Source organism: Nomascus leucogenys, chromosome 2 (assembly GCF_006542625.1).
Source record: "Nomascus leucogenys isolate Asia chromosome 2, Asia_NLE_v1, whole genome shotgun sequence".
NCBI lineage: Eukaryota > Metazoa > Chordata > Mammalia > Primates > Hylobatidae > Nomascus > Nomascus leucogenys.
The window spans coordinates 47,534,846-47,560,377 of NC_044382.1; the positions used below are offsets into that span (position 1 = coordinate 47,534,846).

The 25,532-nt window shown below is 41.7% G+C and overlaps 1 protein-coding gene and 1 non-coding gene across 3 annotated transcripts in view; one reads left to right on the forward strand and one right to left on the reverse strand.

Moving 5' to 3' along the window:
- Positions 1–2,596: 2,596 nt before the first annotated feature.
- Positions 2,597–25,532, reverse strand: part of PHLPP2 (PH domain and leucine rich repeat protein phosphatase 2) — a 75,614-nt gene continuing 52,678 nt past the window's right edge. Inside the window, exons 12-19 of one of the 2 annotated variants that reach the window (XM_030829656.1) lie at positions 23,951–24,106; positions 20,689–20,889; positions 15,952–16,114; positions 15,532–15,662; positions 14,182–14,292; positions 12,872–13,066; positions 10,453–10,684; positions 2,597–7,695 (exon numbers count right to left, since the gene is read on the reverse strand). In XM_030829656.1, coding sequence (XP_030685516.1) covers positions 6,541–7,695; positions 10,453–10,684; positions 12,872–13,066; positions 14,182–14,292; positions 15,532–15,662; positions 15,952–16,114; positions 20,689–20,889; positions 23,951–24,106 — 2,344 coding nt within the window. In that variant the 3' untranslated portion in view covers positions 2,597–6,540. The remainder of the gene's footprint in view (positions 7,696–10,452; positions 10,685–12,871; positions 13,067–14,181; positions 14,293–15,531; positions 15,663–15,951; positions 16,115–20,688; positions 20,890–23,950; positions 24,107–25,532) is intronic. The other variant, XM_030829660.1, reaches the window with a different exon arrangement.
- Positions 22,868–22,974, forward strand: LOC115831802. The gene has a single exon (XR_004027298.1). It is a non-coding gene; the product is annotated as a U6 spliceosomal RNA (small nuclear RNA).

Below are 25,532 nucleotides of genomic sequence, written 5' to 3' on the forward strand. Positions count from 1 at the left end.
AATACAAAAAAAATTAGCCGGCCTGGTGGCAGGCACCTGTAATCCCAGCTGCTCGGGAGGCTGAGGCAGAGAATTGCTTGAACCGGGGAGGCAGAGGCTGCAGTGGGCTGAGATCGCGCCACTGCACTCCAGCCTGGGTGACAGAGTGAGACTGCGTCTCAAAAAAAAAAAAAAAAAAAAAAAGTTGTGGTTCCTCAGAAAAGTGTCTCCACTCCATCACCCTTAGCCCAAGGCAGTGGCTAGAGTCTCACACAATTTTCAGTCAGTGGTAGATTAGAAGTATAACTTCAGCCAGAATCAAGCGACCCACCCTCCACCTACCCTCCAGAGAAATACCACCAAGCCCAGCCACTATTCTCACCTAGCACGTATTCCCTGAAATAGGTCCTTATTATATCCTTGCCCACATCTGGGTCCTGTGGTTGATAAAATGGAGACTTTGGCCTATCTGACCCCAACCTTGTGCCCAGGCCCAGCTCCAGTACTGCTCTGGAGAGGCAGCTCCTCTCAAAGGAGTGGAGCCATCACTGTAACAACAGTCCCACGTCTTACGACTTTATAACATTCACGATGCTATAGCAAACTTTCTCTTACTACCACTTGTCCGTCAGACGGGCCAAGGTGTATTGTTCACACTTTACCAATAAGGAGACAAGGTTCAAGGTTAGGTGGTTTATGAAAGAGTTAATTCTCACTGTGTGCCAGGTATGTACAGTACTGTGATAAAGAAGCCCTTTGATAAAAGATATTAGTATTAACATTTAATGAGAAAAACAGCCTTAGAGAGGTTAAGTAACTGCCCGAAGTCACAAAACTTTTAAGGAGCAGAGGCAAAACTCAGCCCCACTGAATCACACACTGGAAGGTGTTCTGAGTGACTAACATACTCTTGTGGCCTTTGGTGTACCAGGGAATTTATATCGCATGACATTGATTCATTTCTGCCATGCTGGCCTAGGGAGGTGTGTGTCTCGTGGAACTGAGATATAAAAGCATGTTGAAGGTGCTCAATAAATGGTTGTTGAACCAAGTGTTTAAAATGTTCCTTCTGGCCAGGTGTGGTGGCTCACGCCTGTAATCCCAGCACTTTGGGAGGCCAAGGCAGGTGGATCACCTGAGGTCAGGAGTTCGAGACCAGCCTGGCCAACATGGTGAAACCCCGTCTCTACTAAAAATACAAAAATTAGCCAGGCGTGGTGGCGCATGACTATAATCCCACCTACTTGGGAGGCTGAGGCAGGAGAATCGCTTGAACCTGCGAGGCAGAGGTTGCAGTGAGCTGGGATCACGCCATTGCACTCCAGCCTAGATGACAGAGCAAGATTCTGTCTCAAAAAAATAAATAAATAAATGGCCGGGCGCAGTGGCTCATGCCTGTAATCTCAGCACTTTGGGAGGCCGAGGCGGATGGATTGCCTGAGCTCAGGAATTCAAGACCCGCCTGGGTAACAGTGAAACCCTGTCTCTACTAAAAATACAAAAAATTAGCTGGGCGTGGCAGCGCTAGTCCCAGCTACTCGGGAGGCTGAGGCAGGAGAATAGCTTGAAGCCAGGAGGCAGAGGTTGCACTGAGCCAAGATCACGCCACTGCACTTCCAGCCTGGGTGACGGAGCAAGACATCATCTTAAATAAATAAATGTTCCTTCTGGTAGATGAAGAGGAAACCTACAAAATGACTTTATCTTGACCTTTATTTAAAATGAGAGGTAGCAGGCAGTGTGCAGTGGCTCATGCCTGTAATCCCAGCACCTTGAGAAGCCAAGGCAGGCAGATCCCTTGAGCCCAAGGGTTCGAGACCAGCCTGGGCAACACGGCAAAACCATGTCTCTACAAAAAATACAAAAATTAGCTGGGTGTGATGGTGCTTGCCTGTAGCCCTGGCTACTCAGGAGGCTAAGGTGGGAGGATTGTGCTAGCATAGGAGGTAGAGGTTGCAATGAACCAAGATCACACCACTGCACTCCAGCCTGGGCAACAGAGCAAGACCCTGTCTCATCAATCAATGAATCAATCAATCAATCAGTTGAGAGGTAGCTAATATTGCTTGAAAGTCCAGAGATTATGGGAGACACCCACGGGAGTGGGGGTAGGCAAGCAACAATTTAGAGGCTTAACTGGAGCTCATGAGCCAAGACTCTGAAGTTCCTTCTTACACCAAAGCTGTCATGAAAAACGTGATGACCGGCTTTTCCATGGTGTCATCAGCTGTCATTTAGACAGAGCTGTGGATTGTTTACAGTTGAGTTTCTGCTAGTCAGCTAATCTGCATGTCAATAAGGATGGTGTTTCCTGATTCTTTTCCTTTTTCCTGACTTTGTGATTTCTGTAAGCATATAAACCAAGGCAAAATATAGTGTTTCGTAAAGTAAAAATCTGTATTGCCATTTCAGCTTAAAACCTGATCAAAAATATTTATTATTGCCTTAACTCATACCTTTGCAGTGTCATGGAATGTGGTTTCATGTGTTTGTTCTCACTTATCTTCCCCAGGAAAATCCTGCAGGTGCTTTTGGTTAAGAACCCAATTCTGCAAACAAGTTAGGAGAGAAAATTATAGCTTCATGCTAAAATACTTATGAAATAACAAGCACTCCATTTTAAAACAAAGCCATGAAAAAGAGATTCCACTTTATTTTATTTATTATTGTTATTGTTATTTTTACAAACAATAGATTTGCTGCAACATGCTCTGGCTCATATTATTGAATTAAAAAATTTAACACATTTCAAAAATATCAAAAATACACTATAATGAGTCTTAAGACTACAATACGACAATGATTGCACAAAACCGTAAGATATGAGCCCACTGTCTGGATGACATCCATTGGCAACAGTGAGAGAAAACCCTATAGCATCTGGGAGAAGTGCATGAAATTTAGAATACAAGGAGCTTATGTGTGACTGACTGATCACCAAATGAGGGAAACAGAGCAGGATTGACTGTAGCTGCTTTTTCTCAATCTAGGAAGTGCTTACCCAACTATGGGGCAGAAGTCACTAACTGGAGAGAAAGATTAACTTGCCTTCATAATCGGGAGTCTGAAAGCCTCCACCCAGAAGGAAGTAAAAAGTGACACTAGACAGTTCTATAGTGATGCTGAAGACATCACTGAATGGCTTGGAGACTAATTATTTAATAATTGGTACATTTATCCATAATAGCCAGCTGCTCCCTTATGGAGGTCTCTTCATTAATAATTATTGGATAGATAGAGAAGGTGAGCCTGTGGCTTCCAAGTACCGGCTTTTGCTAAAGGTCTACATGGGAAGAAAAGCATCATTTGATATTCAGTAGATCTGCCACACCCAACTGGCTCCATCTCCTGGAAAATAGCACTCACTACAAGCAACTGTAATAGCACCCAGCAATGACCACGCTGCTCCTGCTGGCTCTACACCAGTAAATGAACTCACCAATGTATTGCACACATACACTTCACAGTAGTACAATAAAGCCCTGTATCAGGAGTGGTAATTCAATGACTTGACTCTATAGTGCACTGCAGTTTTATGTCATACCAACATTCAAATTTTCAAATATCCTTCCAATCCATTTGGACAAAAATATACCATGGCTGTCAAGACACATGTATTTTTCTTTCTTCCATGGACTCCTAAACTGCTCCCATAATCAGCAGTGTTCTTCTCTCAGAAATTATCTTAAGCTTCTCTACTCAATGGGAGGTACACACAGAGACCTGAGAATATGCAGAGGCCAGAATCTCTGTGCTAGAGATCAACTGTACTCCGCCCACCCGGGGAACACATCCTCTGGGTAAAGTACTCGGAAGTAGATTACATTCACCTGGAGACAGATACTGGCTTTCACTGACAGCCTGTTTAGAAAACACAATGTCTGTAAATTACCTCATAGGTCAGAGAGTTTTGTATTGTATTTTTCATAATGGGCTATGGCCTTTTTACCCTGTTTTAATACAGAGCAACTGCAGGACATGAATTAAAGCAGACTGCAAAAAAGAATAATCAGTTTTGGTATTGCCTATAATAAAGATTTTCAATACAACCTAATGGTTCCTGAAAAAAAATTCTACCACACAGAAGAACATCTGGAATTACAGCGTTCTGCTGACTAAAAAGTAAATACATTTACTTTTGGTAAGGTCATTTCAGAACTGGGTTTTGAGGTGGTTCCAATAAGTAGGGTGGGAAACGAATAGCAGACAAGAAAGGGGTTCACCATAATGAATAATTTTTATAAGACTATACTATTAAAGTGGTGTATTCCCAAAATAACTTTAATTTTTAGACATCACTATTCTACAACCCGAAGGTTCTGCTGTCTAAGTAAGATGTTTTACATCACTCTTCACTATCATCCTGTTATTTCATTTTTTCTTCATTAAAAAAAAAAATTTCCCATATAAAAATAAGGTGGCAAAACACTCTTGTTCCCATCTTTCTAACAGCACCTAAACTCTGTGTGAGCCACTGTGTTCCCTACTTCAAATCAAAGACCTGAGTTCTAAAATTCTCAATAGCTGACCAGTAGTTTGACAATCTGGGGATTCAAGTTCAGATTCTCGAGGGGTTGAACATTAGACATCCATTAGAGTGTACCAAATCCCCCAAGAGTGTATCCCAATGACACACGCATATGGGCATGGGGCCTCTGAGAAGATGAAGACACATAATTATTATGGACAGGTCATCTGATTTTTGACTATTGCTTTGAAAAAAAATCTTCCCAAAAATACACACGAAAATATATTTATATTTAACCCTCTCTTTAACATATTGTTTCTGATGAAACAAATTAAAAATGGCTCTACTTTATTTTTAATTGTAAAAGTGTTCCAAGAAATCAAAGCACATTCGCCATTGGGTAAAATCAAGCAATGCCAACATTTTGTGGGAATAAATAGGAATTAATTTTTCTAAGCAAATCTTCCAATGGAAAAAGTGACAGAAATATGAAGAAACTGCATTTTGCTAGGGTTATGTGGAATGTGCAAAAAGTATAGGTTTTCTGTAAGTTTAAGAATTTCTCAATGAAGTTCTTTCTTATGTTAGTATTGAGCCCAGTATTCTGAAACCACATAAAGTGAATATGCAGTTTTCAGAAGAGTACACTGTTCAACATTCAAGAGGCAAGCCCTCAACTCACTTCCAACATTCTAGAGAACCATCCCTCTCCTCCAGCATAGGAGAAGGAACAAGTCTAACCTGAGTGCTCCATCCATCTGTTCTCATTGGCCTCAGTCCGTTTCAGAGTCATCTGCCATAACTTAAGGTCACGTGGATGCAAGCAGTGTCAGCCTTGGCCCTCCCCCTCCACCTTAGGAAGCTGTCTGCCAGTTCCACCACATGCTAGGGAAAGAGGCCAATCCCTAAATTTCCCTGGGAAATACCTAGCAGATATCATATTTGTCAAGGGGTAATTCTCTTTTTCTGATCTAGGGAGAAGTAGTCTAGGTCCTCATGCCTTCCCCATTTTCATCCCCAAAAGAAGATCCTATTACCCCAAGTTTCTCAGGAGCTTTCACAGTCTGACATCCAACAGTTAAATCAACTTCACAGGGCCCTTCCTATACCCTCGAATAAGTCTCCAACACCCAATTCTCTCTCTGCCTATGGATGAAGGTGCCGGGCTGCCTCTAAGAAGATTGGCTCGAGTGCAGATTCAAAAATAAAAAGTTCACAGTCAATGAAAAGTGCTCTCATTACATTACATACATAAATTATCTGTTTGATTGGTTCTACATTTCCAACAGACATCATTTTGATAGGCTGTATTCTCGTAGAGAAGAATGAAAAGCCATGTGACTAGTCACATCACACCCCATTAGTCTGAGATAAGGTGGTTTCTCTGTCACAGAGATCCATCAGCAGCAACTAGTAAAGAGAATCAATCTTCACTTTTTTCCTCCACAGAAATAGTCCCTTTCCTGCCCAGGCAGGCAAATTCTCAAAATGATCCTAGGAGAGAAAGGGTTAATGGCAGGTGGTAGGACTGATATAGAACAGCTGCTTTCTTCCCAGTACCCCTGGGAATTCCAATGCAGGTTAAATGTGAAACTTAACACTGATGGTGGCTACCAGTTTATCCAGAGCCAGCCCCTGATGGCTCTCACACTTTTTGGCTCTGAGTTCAACCCCACACAGCTATGGTTTAGAAATGTAGACGCAGGGCTGGGCGTGGTGGCTCACGCCTGTAATCCCAGCACTTTGGGAGGGGGAGGAGGGTGGATCACCTGAGGTCAGGAGTTCAACACCAGCCTGGCCAACATGGTGAAACCCCGTCTCTAAAAAAAAAAAATAAAACTTAGCCGGGCATAATGGCGGGTGCCTGTAATCCCAGCTACTCGGGAGGCTGAGACAGGAGAATGGCTTGAACCCAGGGGCAGAGGTTGCAGTGACCCGAGACCGCACCATTGCACTCCAGCCTGAGCGAGACTCTGTCTCAAGAAAAAAAAAAACAACGAACAAACAAAAAGAAACGTAGAGGCAGAATGCCTGTGGCAGGTCCCTACTCCAACCCTGCACAGCCTCCTCCCACACTGTGCCCAGTGGGGCAGTCATAGTGCTGTGTCAAACTCCTCCGGGGGCTCGGTCCTATCCTCTTCGAGGGGCTCAGGCTCGAGCCGGCTGTCCTGGTGCTGTTTCATTTGTTCCTTCACTTCTTCTTCCAGGTCACGAGGCACAACAAACTGGTCCTCTGGTTCCATCTGAGTGGGGGCAGCAAAATAGCCAGTTTTCCTCTTGGGCACTTCTGTGGCCACTTCAATGAGGTTCAGGCTGTCCTCTAGGGGCACAATAGAGCCATTGGAGAGTTTCTTCCCATAGAGGCAGGAGGTGGAGGGAGACTTCTGTAACTCCATCCTGTCCTTGCTCATTGGCAGGAGTATGCCACTATTCACACTGTTCTGTCTTCGGATCCCAAAACACGACCCTCTAGCATGTTCCTCAGAACACGGGGTAGGAGAACTCTCTATGAGAGGGGGTGAGTTCTCCAGATCCCTCCCCCTGCAGCAGTGGATGTCTACTTCCACCTCTACCTTGCTGCCATTGGTTATGACCCCCTCAACGGGCTGGTCATCATCACTGTCCAGGCCATTGTCAGACTGGTTACTGGAGAAGGTAGCACAAGAAGGCTGGCGCTGAAACAGCCCAGAGGTGGGTGTTGGGTGGAGGCTGCAGCGCCGCTCTGGCCTCAGAAGCAAGGCAGCGTCCAGGCCCCCAGCATTATGCTCATCAGAAGCAGTGGACCCCACTTCACTGCTCACCTCTGAGGTGGACATCTCACTGCTGAACTCAGAGGCAATCCCACTGCTAGAGGATGGAGTGGCTGGCTTAGGGGCATCCTTGATAGTGGTGGTTGAAGCAAATCCCACAGGACCTGGGAGGGTGAGCCCATTCATTTCACAAGTGCAGCCTTCCTCACCAATATTCAAATAAACCACCATCGCCCCTACATTGTCCTGACAGCCATAGCTCTGCGCTAATGTGCACAGCTTCTTAGCAGCTGCTAATGGGTCTTGTACATGACGTACAGCATTGACAGCTTCTGTGTAGGACAAGTGTTCCCACAATGCTTTGTTTCCCAGAATCAGCAACTCATCTTGAATGGTCAGCGGAGTGGAAGATATGTGGGGCTTGGGGAGGATCCAAGGGTAGAGGTATGTACAGCCCAGCATGCGGGTACAGCAGGTTACCCCATTCACTTTGTTGTCCTAGAGAAGAGCAGGACACAAATTCTGAGAAACAAGCAACAATGATAGCCAACTTATCTTTCTATATCACAGTGCTTAGGGAACTACAATAGAACAATTTATATATGATTTTTCCTATGGATTAGTATAATTTTAAATGGATGCACAGAAATAAATGTAGAGAAGTCCTAAAGACAAAATATTATATGGTTACTATAGAGCCAAGTAAAAATAAGTGACTAGAAGGCACCACCATCCCAAAAGATGTTTGCTTTAACATGAAGAATAGGCCTTAGTATGTCTATAAATAGAGAAACATGATAGAAAAACAATAAGCAGAACTATCATTAATTCTCTATCACTAGTACTCTCAGAGAGGATGAAACAGAAAGGTCACTAAAACTGATTTCTCACTTAAAGGGATGTCAGCTGGGACTGAAAAGATACCAATGGCAAAGACAATCTTGGTAGTTAAGGCATCAAATAATCTCTAAGGTTACTCAGCCTAACAAAGGGGAGTCTGAGATGTGCAGCATAATTTACCTATGCTCTGGGGACTGTATCAAGAATAAATTGCTGATCAAATCAAAACCCCTGTAATTCCAAACTTAGAGGAAACAGAGTAACCATGCTTGCAGGTTGGGAATGCTCACAAGCCAGACACTTTGTTGTACTGATTTCAAGAAAAGAAAAAAATACAAAACAAAACTCTAAAGTCATCAATAAATTAATATCACAGTTGCAATCACCCTCTGGGGGAAGACCTGAGCTTATTCGCCAGAATTTGTCATAAACTCTAAACTGTACTTTCTTCATCTGTAAAATGAAAATGGGAGTTTAACAACTACCCACTGAATTAGAAACTCTGGGGCTAGGGCCCACCAATTCATGGGAGTTACTGTTAAGATTAAGGAAAATAATAAAGGTATGGTGCTTGGCAAATAATGGACAAACAATAAATGTTTGTGGTTAAAATAACATTTATGTAAAAATACTTCCTACTTGTCTACAATCCCCTAAGAAAAATCTAAACATTGGCCAGACACGGTGGCTCACGCCTGTAATCCCAGCACTTTGGGAGGCCGAGGTGGGTGATCACCTGAGATGGGAGTTGGATACCAGCCTGACCAAAATGGAAAAACCCTGTCTCTACTAAAAATACAAAATTAGCCAGGTGTAGTGGCGCATGCCTACAGCCCCAGCTACTCGGGAGGCTGAGGCAGGTGAATCGCTTGAACCTGGGAGGTGGAGATTGTGGTGAGCCAAGATCATGCCATTGCACTCCAGCCTAGGCAATAAGAACGAAACTCTGCCTCAAAAAAAAAAAAAGAAATGAAAAATCTAAACATTATCCAAATTCTATAAAAAGACTAGTCAAACAAAAAGTTATCTGAAACCAGGCGCAGTGGCAAGTGCCTATAGTCCCAGCTACTCAGGAGGCTAAAGCAGGAGGATCACTTAATCCAGGAGTTCAAGTCCAAACTGGATAACACAGCAAGACCTTGTCTCTAAAAAAATAATAATAATAAAAAAATAACTAAAAATTTAAAACATTATCTTTTATCTTTCATTTGTTTTGACTGAAAGAGCTTCCCAAAACTAGTGTCTCATACTTCCAGAATCCTAACAGTATCAATCACATAAAAATGATGGTTTTTGATTTTGTTTCCTTAGATGAACTCTAATATAGAATTCTGACAAAACAGCTCAGAAATTGACCCACACAAATACAGTCAACTGATCTCTGAAAAAAGAGCAAAGGCCATACAAAGGATAGTCTTTTCAACAAATGGTCCTGGAACAAGAGGACACCTACGTGCAAAACATGAATATAGATACAGAGCTTACACTTTTCACAAAAATTAACGCAAAACAGACCAAGAACCAAAATGTAAAACACAAAACTAAACTTCTAGAAGTTAACGCAGAAGAAATCTGGTGACCTTGGGTTTGGCGATGAGTTTTAGATACAATACCAAAAGCACGATCCATGAGACAAAAACTGACAGGTGGGCCTTCATTAAAACTAAAAGCTCTGCAAAAAAACACTGTTAAAAGAATGGAAAGACAAGCCCCAGACTGGGAGAAAATATTTGCAAAACAGGTATCTGATAAAGAACTTGTTTCCAAAATATACAAAGACTCTTAAAACTCAACAACACAGAAACAAACAATCCAATTTACAGTTCTCAAAAGATTTGAATGGAATTCATGGACTTCCGCTTTGTGATAAACAATGTTCACAAGTAATTGTTAAAGTTCTTCTGAAAGCAAAAATGTTAATTTCTAAAAAAGGAGAAAAGCTATAGAACAGTAGAAATACTGATGTTTCATTATCAAAACAGAACACCAGAGCATACTACACCACATAGAATATAAACACAAAACATTTTGAAACTTTGCATTTCAGAATGGGGATGTCAGAATGGGGATGTCAAACTAGAGAACTCTTTCTTCTATTTGGAATAACAAACCAGATGAGCTGGAAATTAGCTAAGGCGGATATTTAACATCCATTTTACAAGCTAGCTATGAATATACAGGATCACAAATTAGGATTTTGTATTTCTAATTCGCTTTGCTTTTTCTTTGTGCTAGTCACTAACTGATCAGATTTTCCTCCAGTACTGTTGCTGAAACCATCTGAATTGAACTTTTATCTGGATTGGATACAATTTACAGTGCATGATAGGAAGAAAATGGGCCTTCATCACCTCCACACAAAGCAGCCTCCATTGATCTGGGGAGTAGAAGTGACTAGAGGGGAGCAGAACACACCTCTGTGATGATGGCTTTTTGGTCCTTCACCCTTTGCGCCTCCTCTGGGTCCTGCTCCAGGCTGAAGACTTTAGAGAGGGGCACTGGCTTCCCACCTCGGCACAGGACTGCTTGGCATGTGCCAACATTGGCTACAGTCAAGCTAAAGCTACTTGCTGGATCAACAGTGTCAGGGCGGATGTAGCACAGGAGAGCGGAGGAGCCCAACTTCTGGCCAGCCATTCCTAATTTCCTGTTCAGAAAGAAAAGAAAAAGAAGACGTGGTGGCTAGTTTTAGAAGAAAGTGGTGGTCCTGTACGTACATCCCTTCTTTTTTTTTTTGCCATGTGATCGTGAACCAGCCTTACCCTTATCCACCTAAATGCAGACTTGCTGTGGCTGATGGTGGTGGAGACAGTTGTGCCTTCCACTCTCAGCTGAGGAAAAGGTTTTACAAAAGGGAGATAATCTCCCTTTTGCATCTTTCTCCATAGCTTTTGTGTCTGATCAAAGACTTCCTAATTTAGGGGCTCTCAAACTTTAACACATCAGAATCCCCTGAGGGCTTGTCAGAACAGGGACTGCTGGGCCCTAGCCCCAGAGTTTCTGAACCAGTGGTAAGAGGCTGGCCCAATAAAATGTATTTCAAGAAATTTCTGTTGATACTGAGGCTGCTGGTCCTAGAACAACACTTTGAGAACCACTCACTTAGGTTCTAAGTTCCTCGAGGGAAGGACCATGATTCTTGCATTTCCCCATATGCAGGGCATCCACGTGTCTGTACTTGGAAACAACGTTAACAAGGAACAGACACTAGCAGAAAGACCTAGTTTCAAATCTCAGCTCTGCCATTTTCTGGCTACAGACCCTCAGCAAGCCTTCTCCAGGAAATTTCTCTGATAAAATATATAGCATGAAAAATACTTGCTACAATTCCTGGCTCAAGTTGCTTCATAAATTGAGTTTCCTTTCCTAAACCCTTTATTTTTGCAAAGTCTCTAGCTCAATTATACTACTGAAAAGCCGACTTCTTCCTAACACTTTGCTTTGTGTTATGACAGATAAAACTAATTCAAGCCCATCCTGGCTAACACGGTGAAACCCCATCTCTACTAAAAATACAAAAAATTAGCCTGGCGCGGTGGCTCACGCCTGTAATCCCAGCACTTTAGAAGGCCGAGGCGGGCGGATCATGAGGTCAGGAGATCGAGACCATCCTGGCTAACACGGTGAAAACCCATCTCTACTAAAAATACAAAAAATTAGCCGGGCGAGGTGGCGGGCGCCTGTAGTCCCAGCTAGTTGGGAGGTTGAGGTAGGAGAATGGCGTGAACCCAGGAGGCAGAGCTTGCAGTAAGCCGAGACTGTGCCACTGCACTCCAGCCTAGGGGACAGAGCAAGACTCCGTCTCAAAAAAGAAAAAAAACAAAAACAAAACAAAAAAAAAACTAGTTCAAGCTCCAAGCTGTTCCATTTCAACCTGGATTATACAAGTTGACAAACAACCTCTCAGTTGTTCGTATCCTTTCTCGGTTCACCTGACATGCAAATGCTCCATTACAGTTAGGTTATACAGATGTCCTCGACTTAACGATGGTTCAACTTAAGATTTTTTGACTTCACGATGGTGCAAAAGCAATACTGTATGCATTTAGTAGAAACTGTAATTTGTATTTTGATCTTTTCCTGGGCTAGTGACATGTGGTATGATGCTCTCTCATGATGCTGGGCAGAGGTAGCGAGCCATAGCTGCCAGCCAGCCACTTGATCACAAGGGTAAACAACCAATACAGTGCTCCATGTCACCACATGATTTTGCCCAACTATAAGCTAATGGGGTAAGCGTTCTGAGCACACTTAATGTAGGCTAGGTGAAGCCATGATGTTCGGTAGGTTAGGTATATTAAATGTAGTTTCTACTTACCACATTTTCAACTTAAGATATCAGGGTGTAACCCTATTCTAAGTTGAGGAGCATCTGCATACGGTTTTTGCCCTTAAATGGCTTATACTTTACTTAGATTAGTTTGGTAAAACCCCAGAAAGAGGTATTCTAAACATATCAATCTGATTAGTATTTGGTTAACTCTTTTGTAGGTCACTGACTCCTTGGACAATCTTATGAAAGCTGACCACCTTCCTCCTCAAAATGTACAACCACATATATATATACACACACAACCTTTTGCACATAAATTCTGGGCTTCCCAGATCCTCAGCAGCCTTTGGATTCAACAGAGAAAACGGATGACCCCACAGGCTTTTGAAAGAGACAAAGTCCCCACACTCCATGGTCATATAGAGAATGATCATAGAAGACAACACTGTGAGTTCTCTCCTTGATCCTGTATTCATAATTTAGACCCTGACCTTCTGGTTTAGAAAAATATACTTTCCAAAAGTAGAACTGAGTTAGGGATTTTTCAACCCACCTGCTTACCTGTGAGATACCAAGAAGGTGTTAGCCATGAAAACTGTGTCATTAGTTGATTGCTGTACCTCTTCTAAAAGCACATCTGCCATTGTACACTGCAGCAGGCGTGGGAGCTCCTCATTTCGGTCTCCATCAAACATGCCATACACAGCTCCCACCCCCTCTGCAAAGTTATCCATAGCAAGTGCTGAGACACACAGCCTATAACAGAAACATGAAAACAGAAAAGTTACTGGTAAAATATTATTCTTCAGGGAGCATTCTTTTTTTTTTTTTTTTGAGAGGGAGTCTTGCACTGTCACCCAGGCTGGAGTGCAGTGGCATGATCTCGGCTCACTGCAAGCTCCACCTCCTGGGTTCAAGCCATTTTCCTGCCTCAGCCTCCTGAGAAGCTGGGACTACAGGTGCCTGCCACCACGCCGGGCTAATTTTTTTGTATTTTTAGTAGAGATGTTAGCCAGGATGGTCTTGATCTCCTGACCTCGTGATCCACCCACCTTGGCCTCCCAAAGTGCGTGAGCCACCGCGCCTGGCCGGGAGCATTCTTTTAAAAAGTAAGTATTAATTAAAGGTGGCGAAGACTACTAGCAAATCGTAATCTACACATAAGAAAAGTCCCTAGACATGATAATTAAGCAACATCTGAAAGAGCTAATGTCCTAAGGAAAGGGGAAACAGTCGCATTCATGGGCAGTACATATTAGCTTTGCAATGCTGCCAAAGCCTGGTAAGATAAAACATTTTCTCTTAGTAGTGACTAAGGATTAGTTTTGTCAAGGCCCGTCAGTCAAAGACCACCAGAGCACACGTATGGTTGAAAAAGTTGAGTTTATTACTCCTTATAGCAAATGAGAGTGCACCCCATGGAACTCTGGGGTATACAGGTAAGCGGTGCTGAAAAGAACCCAGTATAGGGTCTGGACTTTGGTTTGGTCACTTTGGGGAGGGTCTAAGGAAGAGGATCATACTAGACTGGGTGTCATCAGAAAGTGGGGCCATTCTATGGCTGGGTATAAATCTTGTCTATAGGAAAGGAAAATTAGCAGAAGGATAAAGCTGTAACTGGTAAAGAAAGTAGCATCTACCCATCTTAGCCATGAAAGGGGGTGTTTGGTATTCTGTTGACTGCACATTAGTGTTGTTTTTGTCTTAAAACTTTATCATGATCTCAAAGGGATCTTATCTAACACTGATGTTCTATGATTTGTCTGTGTACAACAGAACAACATGGCCTAGCTATTATGAGCATCAGGCCAGTTCTCAGATGCCAGGGGCTGCCTTTTTTCTTTCTCAGTCTCCATGGCCAATATACTCACTTATTTCTCTGCCCTGCCATCTCAGCCAGTCCATGGCTCCAGAAGGTTGATGTAACTGTAGAATCTGTGGTTGGCAAAGGTTTCTGATCAATTTTCAGGGTTGTGATATGGCTGTGGGAGGTGAAGGAAGATTAAACCATATATTCTTCTGCATTTTACAAAAACTATCCCAACAATAGTATTCTTTTTTTTTTTTTTTTTTGAGACAGAATCTCCCTCTTGTCACCCAGGCTGGAGTGCAGTGGTGTGACCTCAGCTCACTGCAACTTCTGCCTCCCGGTTCAAGCAATTCTCCTGCCTCAGCCTCCTAAGCAGCTGAGATTACAGGTGTATGCCACCATGCCCGGCTAATTTTTGTATTTCTTTATTTTATTCTATTTTATTTATTTTTTTGAGATGGTCTCCCTCAGTTGCCCAGGCTGGAGTGCAGTGGCACAATCCCGGCTCACTGCAACCTTGGCTTCCGGGGTTCAAACGATTCTCCTGCCTCTACCTCCCAAGTAGATGGGATTACAGGCACCTGCCACAACAACCAGCTAATTTCTGTATTTTTAGTAGAGACAGGGTTTCACCATGTTGGCCAGGCTGGTCTCGAACTCCTGACCTCAAGTGATCCGCCTGCCTCGGCCTCCCAAAGTGCTGGGATTACAGGTGTGAGCCACCACTCCCAGCTAATTTTTGTAATTTTAATAGGGATGGAGTTTTGTCATGTTGACCAGGCTGGTCTCAAACTCCTGACCTCAGATGATCACCCGCCTTGGCCCCCCAAAGTGTTGGAATTACAGGCATGAGCCACCACACTCGGCCAACAATAATATTATCTTTTAATAAAATAACCTATGGACTGACTAAGATTCATTTCCAGAGAGACTGATGAAAGTAGTATGCTGAACTACTGGCAAAGAAGGAGGGGAGAGAAAGGAAAGGGGTAGGAGGATCAAAGGGGTAGGAGTTTCAGTCAAAAACTAAGCACAACAAAGATTTCTAAGTTTTAGCCAACCATCTATTTATGTTAACTATTTTGATACAATGAAGTCTTGGTACAATGGATGAACTTGTATTGTCTCTTAGATATTATATAATCTGTGCCACCTAAAACATCTATGCCTGTTGTGAAAATATTCAGTATGTGGGTGGGTAGTAGCCATTGAGTAGTCCTAATATAAACAGATTGACTACTGGATAGAACATCTATTCATAACTTAATCAAAGAAGAGAACCTAGGGGCTTTATGGCCTAACTTCATTCTGTTCTTTTAATTAATCAAGATCTCCACAGTACTAAGGAAGACCTACACATGGCTGGTGGGCCTAAGAGCACATAGAGATTCCATTTCAAATTTTTTCCTACCTAAATATGTCCAGTGTCTTGTGTTCCAGAACCAGATTTGTATTTCCAGTCAGGTCAAGGTCTTGTAATGTAGCAGGCAAAGCCTCTGGAATCAGGATTTCTGTCAAGTCGTTGCAACTTAGGTCTACAAACTAAGAAAAAATAGAGAAATCAAAAGAAAATACATCATAGAGATTTAGTTCTTTACTCCCAAGTATCCAATCTCTAACTATATCCCCAAAGAGGAACTTAATTTCTTCCCAGGAATCCATTACATACATTCTGGTCCCAAACTGGAGTACATAAGAAGACAATAATATTTTTCCTTATGAGAATAATCTCATTCACACTCCTTTCTTCTTCTTTATAAAAGGAGAATAATGTCATTCACTCTCCTGCCATTTCCCCCAATAAGGACACCATGCCAGCACACAGAAGTACCTGGATCTGAGGCAACTGCAGTATTTCTGGGAAAATGCTGATGTTGTTGGAGTGTGCGACAAGGGTGTGCAGCCTTTTGCAGTTTGCTATGGTTGTGGGAATGGTTTTAAGCTTGTTGCCACTTAGGTTCAGTTCCTCCAATTGCTCCAATTTATTTAGTTTGCTGAAAAAGAAACACCAGAATACCATAATGCACCAACACGGAGCAGCTGCCAAGGGAAGTGCTATTCTACAGCAGCCACAGAGTACAGAAGGCTGACACGGTCCACTGCCAGATGACTGGTGAGAAATGAAACCGATACCAGGAATACCAGGAAAGGCAATGGCTCAAGAAGATAACTACTCCTGCTATAACTAAGCCTGATCTGCCTCAGTGTGTTTCAAGGGCTGTTGGATCTTGTGGGCAGGAACATCTTCCTGTTACCTAATGTACAAAAAGTGGCTGGAAAAGGAGTGGCCTCAAGTTGGGGGATTAGTCTTGATGCTTGCTTTACCACTAACTAGCGGCAAAATACTAAGTAAGTCAATGTCAGCAGTCTTCAATACCCTCAGCTGTAAAAAAGTTGCACTAAATCATCACAAAGATTTTTTTTTTTTTTTTTTTTTTTTAGACAGAGTTTCACTCTTGTTGCCCAGGCTGGAGTGCAATGGCCTGATTTCGGCTCACCACAATCTCTGCCTCCTGGATTCAAGCAATTCTCCTGCCTCAGCCTCCCGAGTAGCTGGGATTACGGGCATGCGCCACCACGCCCAGCTAATTTTGTATTTTTAGTAGAGACAGGGTTTCTCCATGTTGGCCAGGATGGTCTCAAACTCCCAACCTCAGGTGATCTACCCACCTCAGCCTCCCAAAGTGCCGGGATTATAGGCGTGAGCCACCGTGCCCGGCCCATCACTAAGATTCTTTTCAGTTTTAAATTTCTATACTTACCCATTCATGACATTAACTCATCTCCACTAAACATTTATCAAGTTCTTATTATACACATAGCACTGTGCTGTGAGGCAAGTGATTCACACTGTTCCATGACTGAGCAAAGCTTTCTACATGGTAAGCAAAATAACTTAAGTGAGACTAACATCTTCAGGTTATTACAAATAGTTCTAATTTATTTTGATTTATTGGTTTAAAAATTACAAAAATAATAAACTGCTGTTAATATGGAGAGAAAGTCTGAAAAATAAAGAAATACATCACCAATACCAGCAATCTGAAAGAATTACTTTTATCATTTTGCTGAATTTCCTATCAAATGTTTCATATATTTGTTTTACATAATTTTATATCTTGCCTTTTTCATATAACATATCATAAATAATTTCTACTCCTAGAAATTTCATATTTTTAAATAACTAAGCTTTGTAAATTACAATTATTTTTTCTGATAATAATACTCACTGAAAAATAGAGACAAACAGGAAAAAAATATTTTAATGCTATTTCATTAAAATAAATAATCTCTGATAACATTTTGGTAGATAGTATTCTTGCCTTTCTTAAGGCACGAAACTATACTTTTCAAATTAAAAAATGGTATTATAGGCCAGGTAGGTGTGGTGGCTCACACTTGTAATCCCAGTACTTTCAGAGGCTAAGGCAGGTCAATCGCTCGAGCCCAGGAGTTTGAGGCTGCAGTGAGTTATTACTGCACCACTGCACACCAGCCCGGGCGACATAAGACCCTGTCTCAAAAAAAAAAAAAAACAAAAAAAGTACTATATTATATACATTGTATTTTTTTTTTGTTTGAGACGGAGTCTTGCTCTGTTGCCCAGGCTGGAGTGCAGTGGCGCAATCTTGGCTCACTGCAACCTCTGCCTCCTAGGTTCACACCATTCTCCTGCCTCAGCCTCCCAAGTAGCTGGGACTACAGGCACCCGCCACCATGCCCGGCTAATTTTTTGTATTTTTAGTAGAGATGGATGGTCTCGATCTCCTGACCTCATGATCTGCCCACCTCGGCCTCCCAAAGTGCTGGGATTACAGGCGTGAGCCACTGCGCCTGGCCTATACATAGTATTTATGACTTTCTTTTATTTAACAATATATTTTAAAAGTGTTCCCATGTCCAAATCTCATGCTTTTTTCCCTTATCCTGCCTGGATTTTTCTGACTTGTAAATAGACATGCAGCCTCCTCAATCAGTTTCTTACTGAGTACCCAGAACTGTGCTAGATTCTGAAAATAGTTCAAAAGAAACAAACAAGATTTGTATTGTGCCTATACAATTACAACACTGCTCAGGAAATGAACTGATAGTGGATTTATTATTTAGTAGAGAACACACATTTTTAAAAATATGTTGTTCCTAAATTCCATTCAGTTTTATTATATATATTCAGATTACTCTATTTTTTGTGATGTTAATTCTTGTCTTTGTCTTTTTTTTTGAGATGGAGTCCTGCTCTGTTGCCCAGGCTGGAGTGCAATGGTGCAATCTCAGCTCACCGGAACCTCCACCTCCCAGGTTCAAGCGATTCTCATGCCTTGGCCTCCTGAGTAGCTGAGATTACAGGCAGGCAGGCACACGCCACCACACTAGGCTAATTTTTGTATTTTTAGTAGAGACAGGGTTTCACCATGTTGCCCAGGCTGGTCTTAAACTCCTGATCTCACGTGATGCACCCACCTCAGCTTCCCAAAGTGCTGGGATTACAGGCGTGAGCCACTGTGCCCGGCCTAATTCTTGTCTTTATTACTAACTTCTTATTTTCATTTTCTTTGATATGTTTTAAGTTTTATAACAACCTGCTTTTGACCCCTCCAACAATAAAAGTGTCATCAAATTAGGTGAGATTCATTAGTTTTACAGCATTATGCCTGGTATCATCCAACAGCTTCCATTGGTCTATTATTTTCACTTTATATGAACATATTTGAGGTCAATCAGGTTAATCTGATAAAATTTTAAGAGAGCTACCACACCCTGAAATTAAGATTCTGCATTCATTTTAGAAGTCATTAAAAAAAAAAAAAGTAAAAGTAAAAAGTCATTGTTTCAATTCTTTCAAGAAGGCTGACCAGGCACAGTGGTTCACACCTATAATCCCAGCATTTTGGCAGGCTAAGGTGAGATAATCACTTGAGGCCAGAGTTCAAGACCAGCCTGGACAACACAGTGAGACCCCACCTCTACAAGTTTGTTTTGTTTCATTTTGTTTTTTTGAGATGGAGTCTTGCTCCGTTGCCAGGTTGGAGTTGCAGTGAGCCAAGACCACACCACAGCACTCCAGCCTGGCCAAGAGAGCAAGACTCCACCTCAAATAAATAAATAAATAAATAAATAAATAAATAAGTTGGGTATGGTGGTGCATGCCTGTAGTCCCATCTCCTTGGAAGGTTGAGGCAGGAGAATCACCTGAACTCCAATCAAGTTTCTCCTGTATGTCTTCTGAAGCTCTGTCTCATGTTGTAAATGGTAAATGTTCATAAAAATTATAATTTGATAATTTACGTACATAAAATTTCATCCAGAATTATTAATATCAAATGTCATTGCCCCATGTTCTTAGTTTTTGAAAATATTATTTTTAATTACTACTTTCATGGCATAGATTTTTCTGGGGTTGAATTTTCCAAGTTTTAGCTGGTCATGGTGGCATGCGTCTGCAGTCTCAGGTACTTGAGAGGCTGAGGTAGGAGAATCACTTCATCCCAGGAGTTCGAGACCGGCCTGGCCAACGTAATGAGATCCCATCTCTTAAAAAAAAAAAGTTCTAAAGTTGTTTTTTTTAACCAAATGTATTTTGAAAGGTATTTACTTATCCACTGACACTGTCTCAAACTTTGACAGCATTAAACATCTTTCTTATTTGTTCTTATAGTTTAGCCTGGCTAACTACTACTATTCATCTCTTCCTCCAGGGAGCCTAGCCCCATCCCCAGGCTCTGTGCAGTGTGACTGGCAATGTGTGCATATCATCTTTAACATCCTGCGTTTCTATTTATTTATTTTATTTACTTAGTTATTTTTTTGAGACACAGTCTCACTCTGTTGCCCAGGCTGGAGTGCAGTGGTACAATCTTGGCTCATTGCAACCTCCACCTTCTGGGTTCAAGGAATTCTCCTGCCTCAGCCTCCTGAGTAGCTGTGATTACAGGCATGTGCCACCACGTACAGCTAATTTTTTTGTATTTTTAGTAGAGATGGGGTTTCACCATATTGGCCAGGCTGGTCTCGAACTCACGAACTTGTGATCCGCACGCCTTGGCCTCCCAAAGTGTGGGGATTACAGGCGTGAGCCACCACTCCCAGCCAAACACCCTGCCTTTCTTAGACTGCACTGCAACTGCCTATCCACTTATTTCCCCAATCTGACTATACATTCCTAGAGGACAGAGACTGTAACTGTTCACAATATTTGACATATAGTAAGCATTCCATTTTTGTATTATGAATACATAACAGTATTTTATAAAGCAGTGCTGACAAAAGAAAAGAAAAAGTTGTCTTCAGAATTTGTTTCATAAGCCTGTACTTTTCTAGATTATTAGACCATAATTAAGTAGTCACAACTAAAAATTAAACACATTTTAACCAATTTTCCTGGTTACCGATACTTAACAACAGGGTACTAACTATTAAGATGAGATTTTGCCACTCAACTAGTGAAATCATAGCATCTGTAAGTCAGTGAACGTAAACAAAGAGTCATAGTCAGGTGGCTATATTTTTTTGGACACTTGTAGAATTAATGTTGTGTATTTGAAATGATCAAAGTTTGCATTCATTTTACCTTGCAGGAAAGGTCTGTAACTGATTGTTTGCAAGGTGCAAGATTCGCAGGTGCAGGTGCCCTACCAGGACAGGTATGCACTGATCCGTCAGGAGATTGTTGGTCAGATAAAGCAGCTGCAGCATACTCAAACTCTCCTCTCCAGTGCAGGTGGATGGTAAAGACTCCAAACTATTTGCAGATGCATTCAAGTATCTGAGACTGATAGAACACACACAGATCATCACCTCCTTTAAGTTTATTTGTTGCCTTCCTATATAGAAACCATCATGTCACCTCAGTATGGAACGCTGCCATTCTAAGCTTCCAAATGGGAAAAAAAAAAAAAAAAAATTTCCAGGTAGTTTTTCTCTAATTGATCCTATCCAACCCAAAGTTCCTTTTACTCAACTCATGCAAACCAAGTAGAGAGGAAAAAGTACAAGCCTGGTTGTTTTCCCAGGCTTCTGGAGTGCCTGATTCTAACCTAACTTCATCTTTTAGTGTCAAACTGCCTACTGAAAGGATGTTGCTGAATATCATGTTCACATATTTTTGAACTGTGAAGACACCATTTGGAAAAACTTTTGTCTGGGCCAGGCGCGGTGGCTCATGCCTGTAATCCCAGCACTTTGGGAGGCTGAGGTGGGCGGATCACAAGGTCAAGAGATCAAAACCATCCTGGCCAACATGGTGAAACCCCGTCTCTACTAAAAAAAAATACAAAAATTAGCTGGGTGTGGTGGCGCACTCCTGTAGTCCCAGCTACTCGGGAGGCTAAGGCAGGAGAATTGCTTGAACCCAGGAGGCTGAGGTTGCAGTGAGCTGAGATCGCACCACTGCACTCCAGCCTGGCAACAGAGTGAGACTCCATCTCAAAAAAAAAAACTTTTGTCTGGTTTTAACAGCATCATTATGTATTCAGCCAATTCCATAATCCCCTAATAAAGAACATATAGGCTGTTTCCATTTCTATACATATGCTATTATAGACACTGTAATGAGCATCTTTGCATCCTTAACCAATTATTTCCTTAGGGTACATTCCTAAAAACAGAACTTGTGGGATCAAAGGATATACATTTTTTAGAGATTTAATATATTGCCAAACTGAGCTCCTGAAAGAGTATATGAAACCATACTTCCGGCTGGGCGAGGTGGCTCAAGCCTGCAATCCCAGCACTTTGGGAGGCCAAGGTGGGCAGATCACGAGATCAGGAGATTGAGACCATCCTGGCCAACATGGTGAAACCCCATCTCTACTAAAAATACAAAAAAAAAGCTGAGTGTGGCTGCACATGGCTGTAACCCCAGCTACTTGGGAGGCTGAGGCAGGAGAATCGCTTGAACCCAGGAGGCGGAGGTTGCAGTGAGCTGAGATCACGCCACTGCACTCCAGCCTGGCGACACAGCTAGACTGGGTCTCAAAAAAAAATAAATTATACTTCCACAAGAAGACTATTAAGAATGCCAGTTTGTCACACCTTTGTCAACACTGAATATTACAAATCCATTAATCTTTGCCAGTCTAGTAGATAAAACATGGTATAATTTTAAAATTTGCCTAACATAGTGTTTGGTATATACAGAACATTCTCAATAAAAGACAGCTAGTATTATTAAATTTGTGTATTCTCAGGTCTTCTTCATGTTGTGTGATCCATAATCCCTAATTCATTTTATACTGAAATATAAGTATTACATAACTAATTAGCTTTTAAGCTAATGGCAGGTACTGTGTGTCTGCTTGTGTTGTGGTCTCAACAAAGCTCTGTCCAGAGTTAGTATTAAATAAATACCACTGACAGTTCGCTACAGCTAAGTTACTCACTACAGATTCTAAGGTTGTAAACTAATTTCATTCAGATTATCATGAGGACCAAATGCAGCGTTATGCATTGCTAACAAATATTTGTAGATTAACAACTGCATCAAGACTTCATTAAATGTTACATAAAGAAAATTTCCTTTACGTTTTAGAATTTCCAAAGATTTTATTTTGAAGAATATCCAACCAACTGTATTATTAAGAGATGTATAAGCTGCTAAAGAGAGAACAAGCCAGACAACTGTGGGCTAAACAGTTTTTTACGTCTCCTGTTCATTTACTACTGCTCATCTCTGTTTTCTCCATCTCTAAATTGAAGACAATATTGCCTTCTCTATGTTGTAGAAAAACATAATTAAAAACTAATTTTCAGTGCTCGCTGTGGCAGCACATATACTAAATCTGGAACGATATAGAGAAGATTAGCACAGACTCTGAGCAAGGATGACAGGCAAATTTGTGAACCATTCCATATTTAAAAAAAAAGAAAAAGAAAAAAACTAGTTTTCAGGTTGGGTGCAGTGGCTCATGCCTGTTAATCCCGACACTTTGAGAGGCCAAGACAGGCAGATCACTTGAGTCCAGGAGTTTGAGACCAGCCTGAACAAAATGGTGAAACCGTGCCTCTACAAAAAATAAAATTAGCCAGGTGTGGTGATGCATGCCTGTGGTCCCAACTACTTAGTAGGCTGAGGAGGAAGGATCACTTGGACCCAGGAGGTCAAAGCTGCAGTGAGCTATGATTGCACCACTGCACTCCAGCCCTAGTGACACAGTGAAGCCATATCTCTAAAAAACAAACAAACAAACAAAAAACCCCACAAAAACAAACAAACTCCACAAAACTAGATTTCACTTAAAGGTGATGTACACATTAGGTAAACCTGATTATAGGCCTAAAATAGGAAGACATGTCATCTATTTGTTAATTTATAGTGAGAAGGCAAATGACACCTTTTGGAAGGACATTATCTGTAAATACAGTTTTCAAAAAGTATACAAAAAGGTTTGTACATAAAGACTGTAATTCAAACGCAGTTTGGTAAAGCTAGGAGCAAAAACCAAATTAACTTTAGTGGTATGTCCTTTTCTCTCCAATGCAAAAGCTCAAAATTGCCCAAAGAAGCCACAGCAGAATGTTATAATTTCTCTTTAAATACCATAACTATATTCATTTTCAGAGATGAAAGCCTGAATCTTCTCAACCTGTCTGAAATTGTTTACAACACAGAAACCTCTTTAAGGATTTGACAGTTATTTCAACTATGAGTTACTGCCTCATAAAACAGTGTCATATTTTGTTTCATAAAGATTGCAAGTAAGTCTCCACTCACAGTTGGACTATTAGGTAAACTCTCTGTAAATATGGTTCCAAAGGTCACTCCAATGATAAGTCACTGCAGTCTGTTTTAGCCAATGATTCTGCTCTTCCGAAAAAAAACCTATGGTACTTACTTTAAGGCCTTGGAGAAGAGGGTGTCTGGCAGCCTCGTGAGTGCATTATGCTGAAGATCCAACACCTCAAGGGGGATGTGCTCTACCAGTGTTGGGAGGTTTTGCACATGATTGTGTCCCAGCATCAGTTTTCTAAGACTCAAGCTACTTAGAATTCTAAGGGGGAAGCATACAAACAAACAAACAAAAAACTTAGTTAAATCATTCTTTCTGAGGCTGTCCTAGCCTATTTAACTGAAATCAGTTAACTTATAGAAACATATTCTCCTAGATTGTAAACTCACTGACAAGTGCCTGAGCCAAGAAAGCAGCTATGACCATATGTTTACCTATCACCCACCAGGAAGTCATTAAGGTCATTCTGAGAAAAGGTGAATTAGTGAAGGCAAACAGCACAGAGAAGATCTACACTAAAAAGGCAATTTCTAGAATAAATCAATTTAGATTTTAAGTCTAAGCAGCACCAAAAATTCAGTATATTAACACATCTTGTGAATAAATTCATAACATTTCATTACAATAAAAACTACTATTTATTGAGTGCTTAAAATGTGCTAAGCCACTTAACAAGGAAGTTAATTCAGAAAGGTTCCGTAACTTTGATTTGCCTAAGATTTCACACTGCATAGTAAATGGTAAAGTCTGGACTTGAATTAAGGTTTGACTCCAAAGACTGTGTTCATATTTAGTATGTTAAACGCATCTAGTTTAATTTTAAAGACTCCATAGAAAATAACATTTTATACCTCAATGCTTTTGAATATAACATTCCCTGCCGCCTTCACCAAGCCCCACTCTCTCTCTCCCACCACTTAGAAAAACCCCATCATCTGGTAAAGGTCAATTCAAATGCCATCTTCTCCATGAAACATTCCCTAATTATTCAAATTTCTTCTGATTTTCTCCATTTAATTTATACAGTGTAGTGATTAAGAGTGACGGCTCTGGCCGGGCACCGTGGCTCACGCCTGTAATCCCAGCACCTTGGGAGGCCGAGGCGGGTGGATCACAAAGTCAGGAGATTGAGACCATCCTGGCTAACACGGTGAAACCCCGTCTCTACTAAAAATAAAAAAAAAAAAAAATTAGCCAGGCGTGGCAGCATGCGCCTGTAGTCCCAGCTACTCGGGAGGCTGAGGCAGGAGGATGGCGTGAACTCAGGAGGCAGAGCTTGCAGTGAGCCGAGATCACGCCACTGCACTCCAGCCTAGGCGACAGGGGGAGACCCTGTCTCAAAAAAAAAAAAAAAAAAAAGAGTGAAGGCTCTGGAGTAAAAACGACTACATCCAAGGCCAGGTGTGGTGGCTCATGCCTGTAATCTCAGCACTTTGGGAGGCTGAGATGGGCCCATTGCTTGAGCCCAGGAGTTTGAGACCAGTGTGGCCAATATAGCAAAGCCCCGTCTCTACTAAAAATACAAAAATTAGCTGGGTGTGGTGGTGTGCACCCATAGTCCCAGCTACTGATGGGGGGCTGAGGCCAGAGAATCACCTAAGCCCGGCAGGTTGATGCTGCAGTGAGGAGTGATTGTGCCACTGCACTCCAGCCTGGGTGACAGAATGAGACCCTGTCTCCAAAAAAA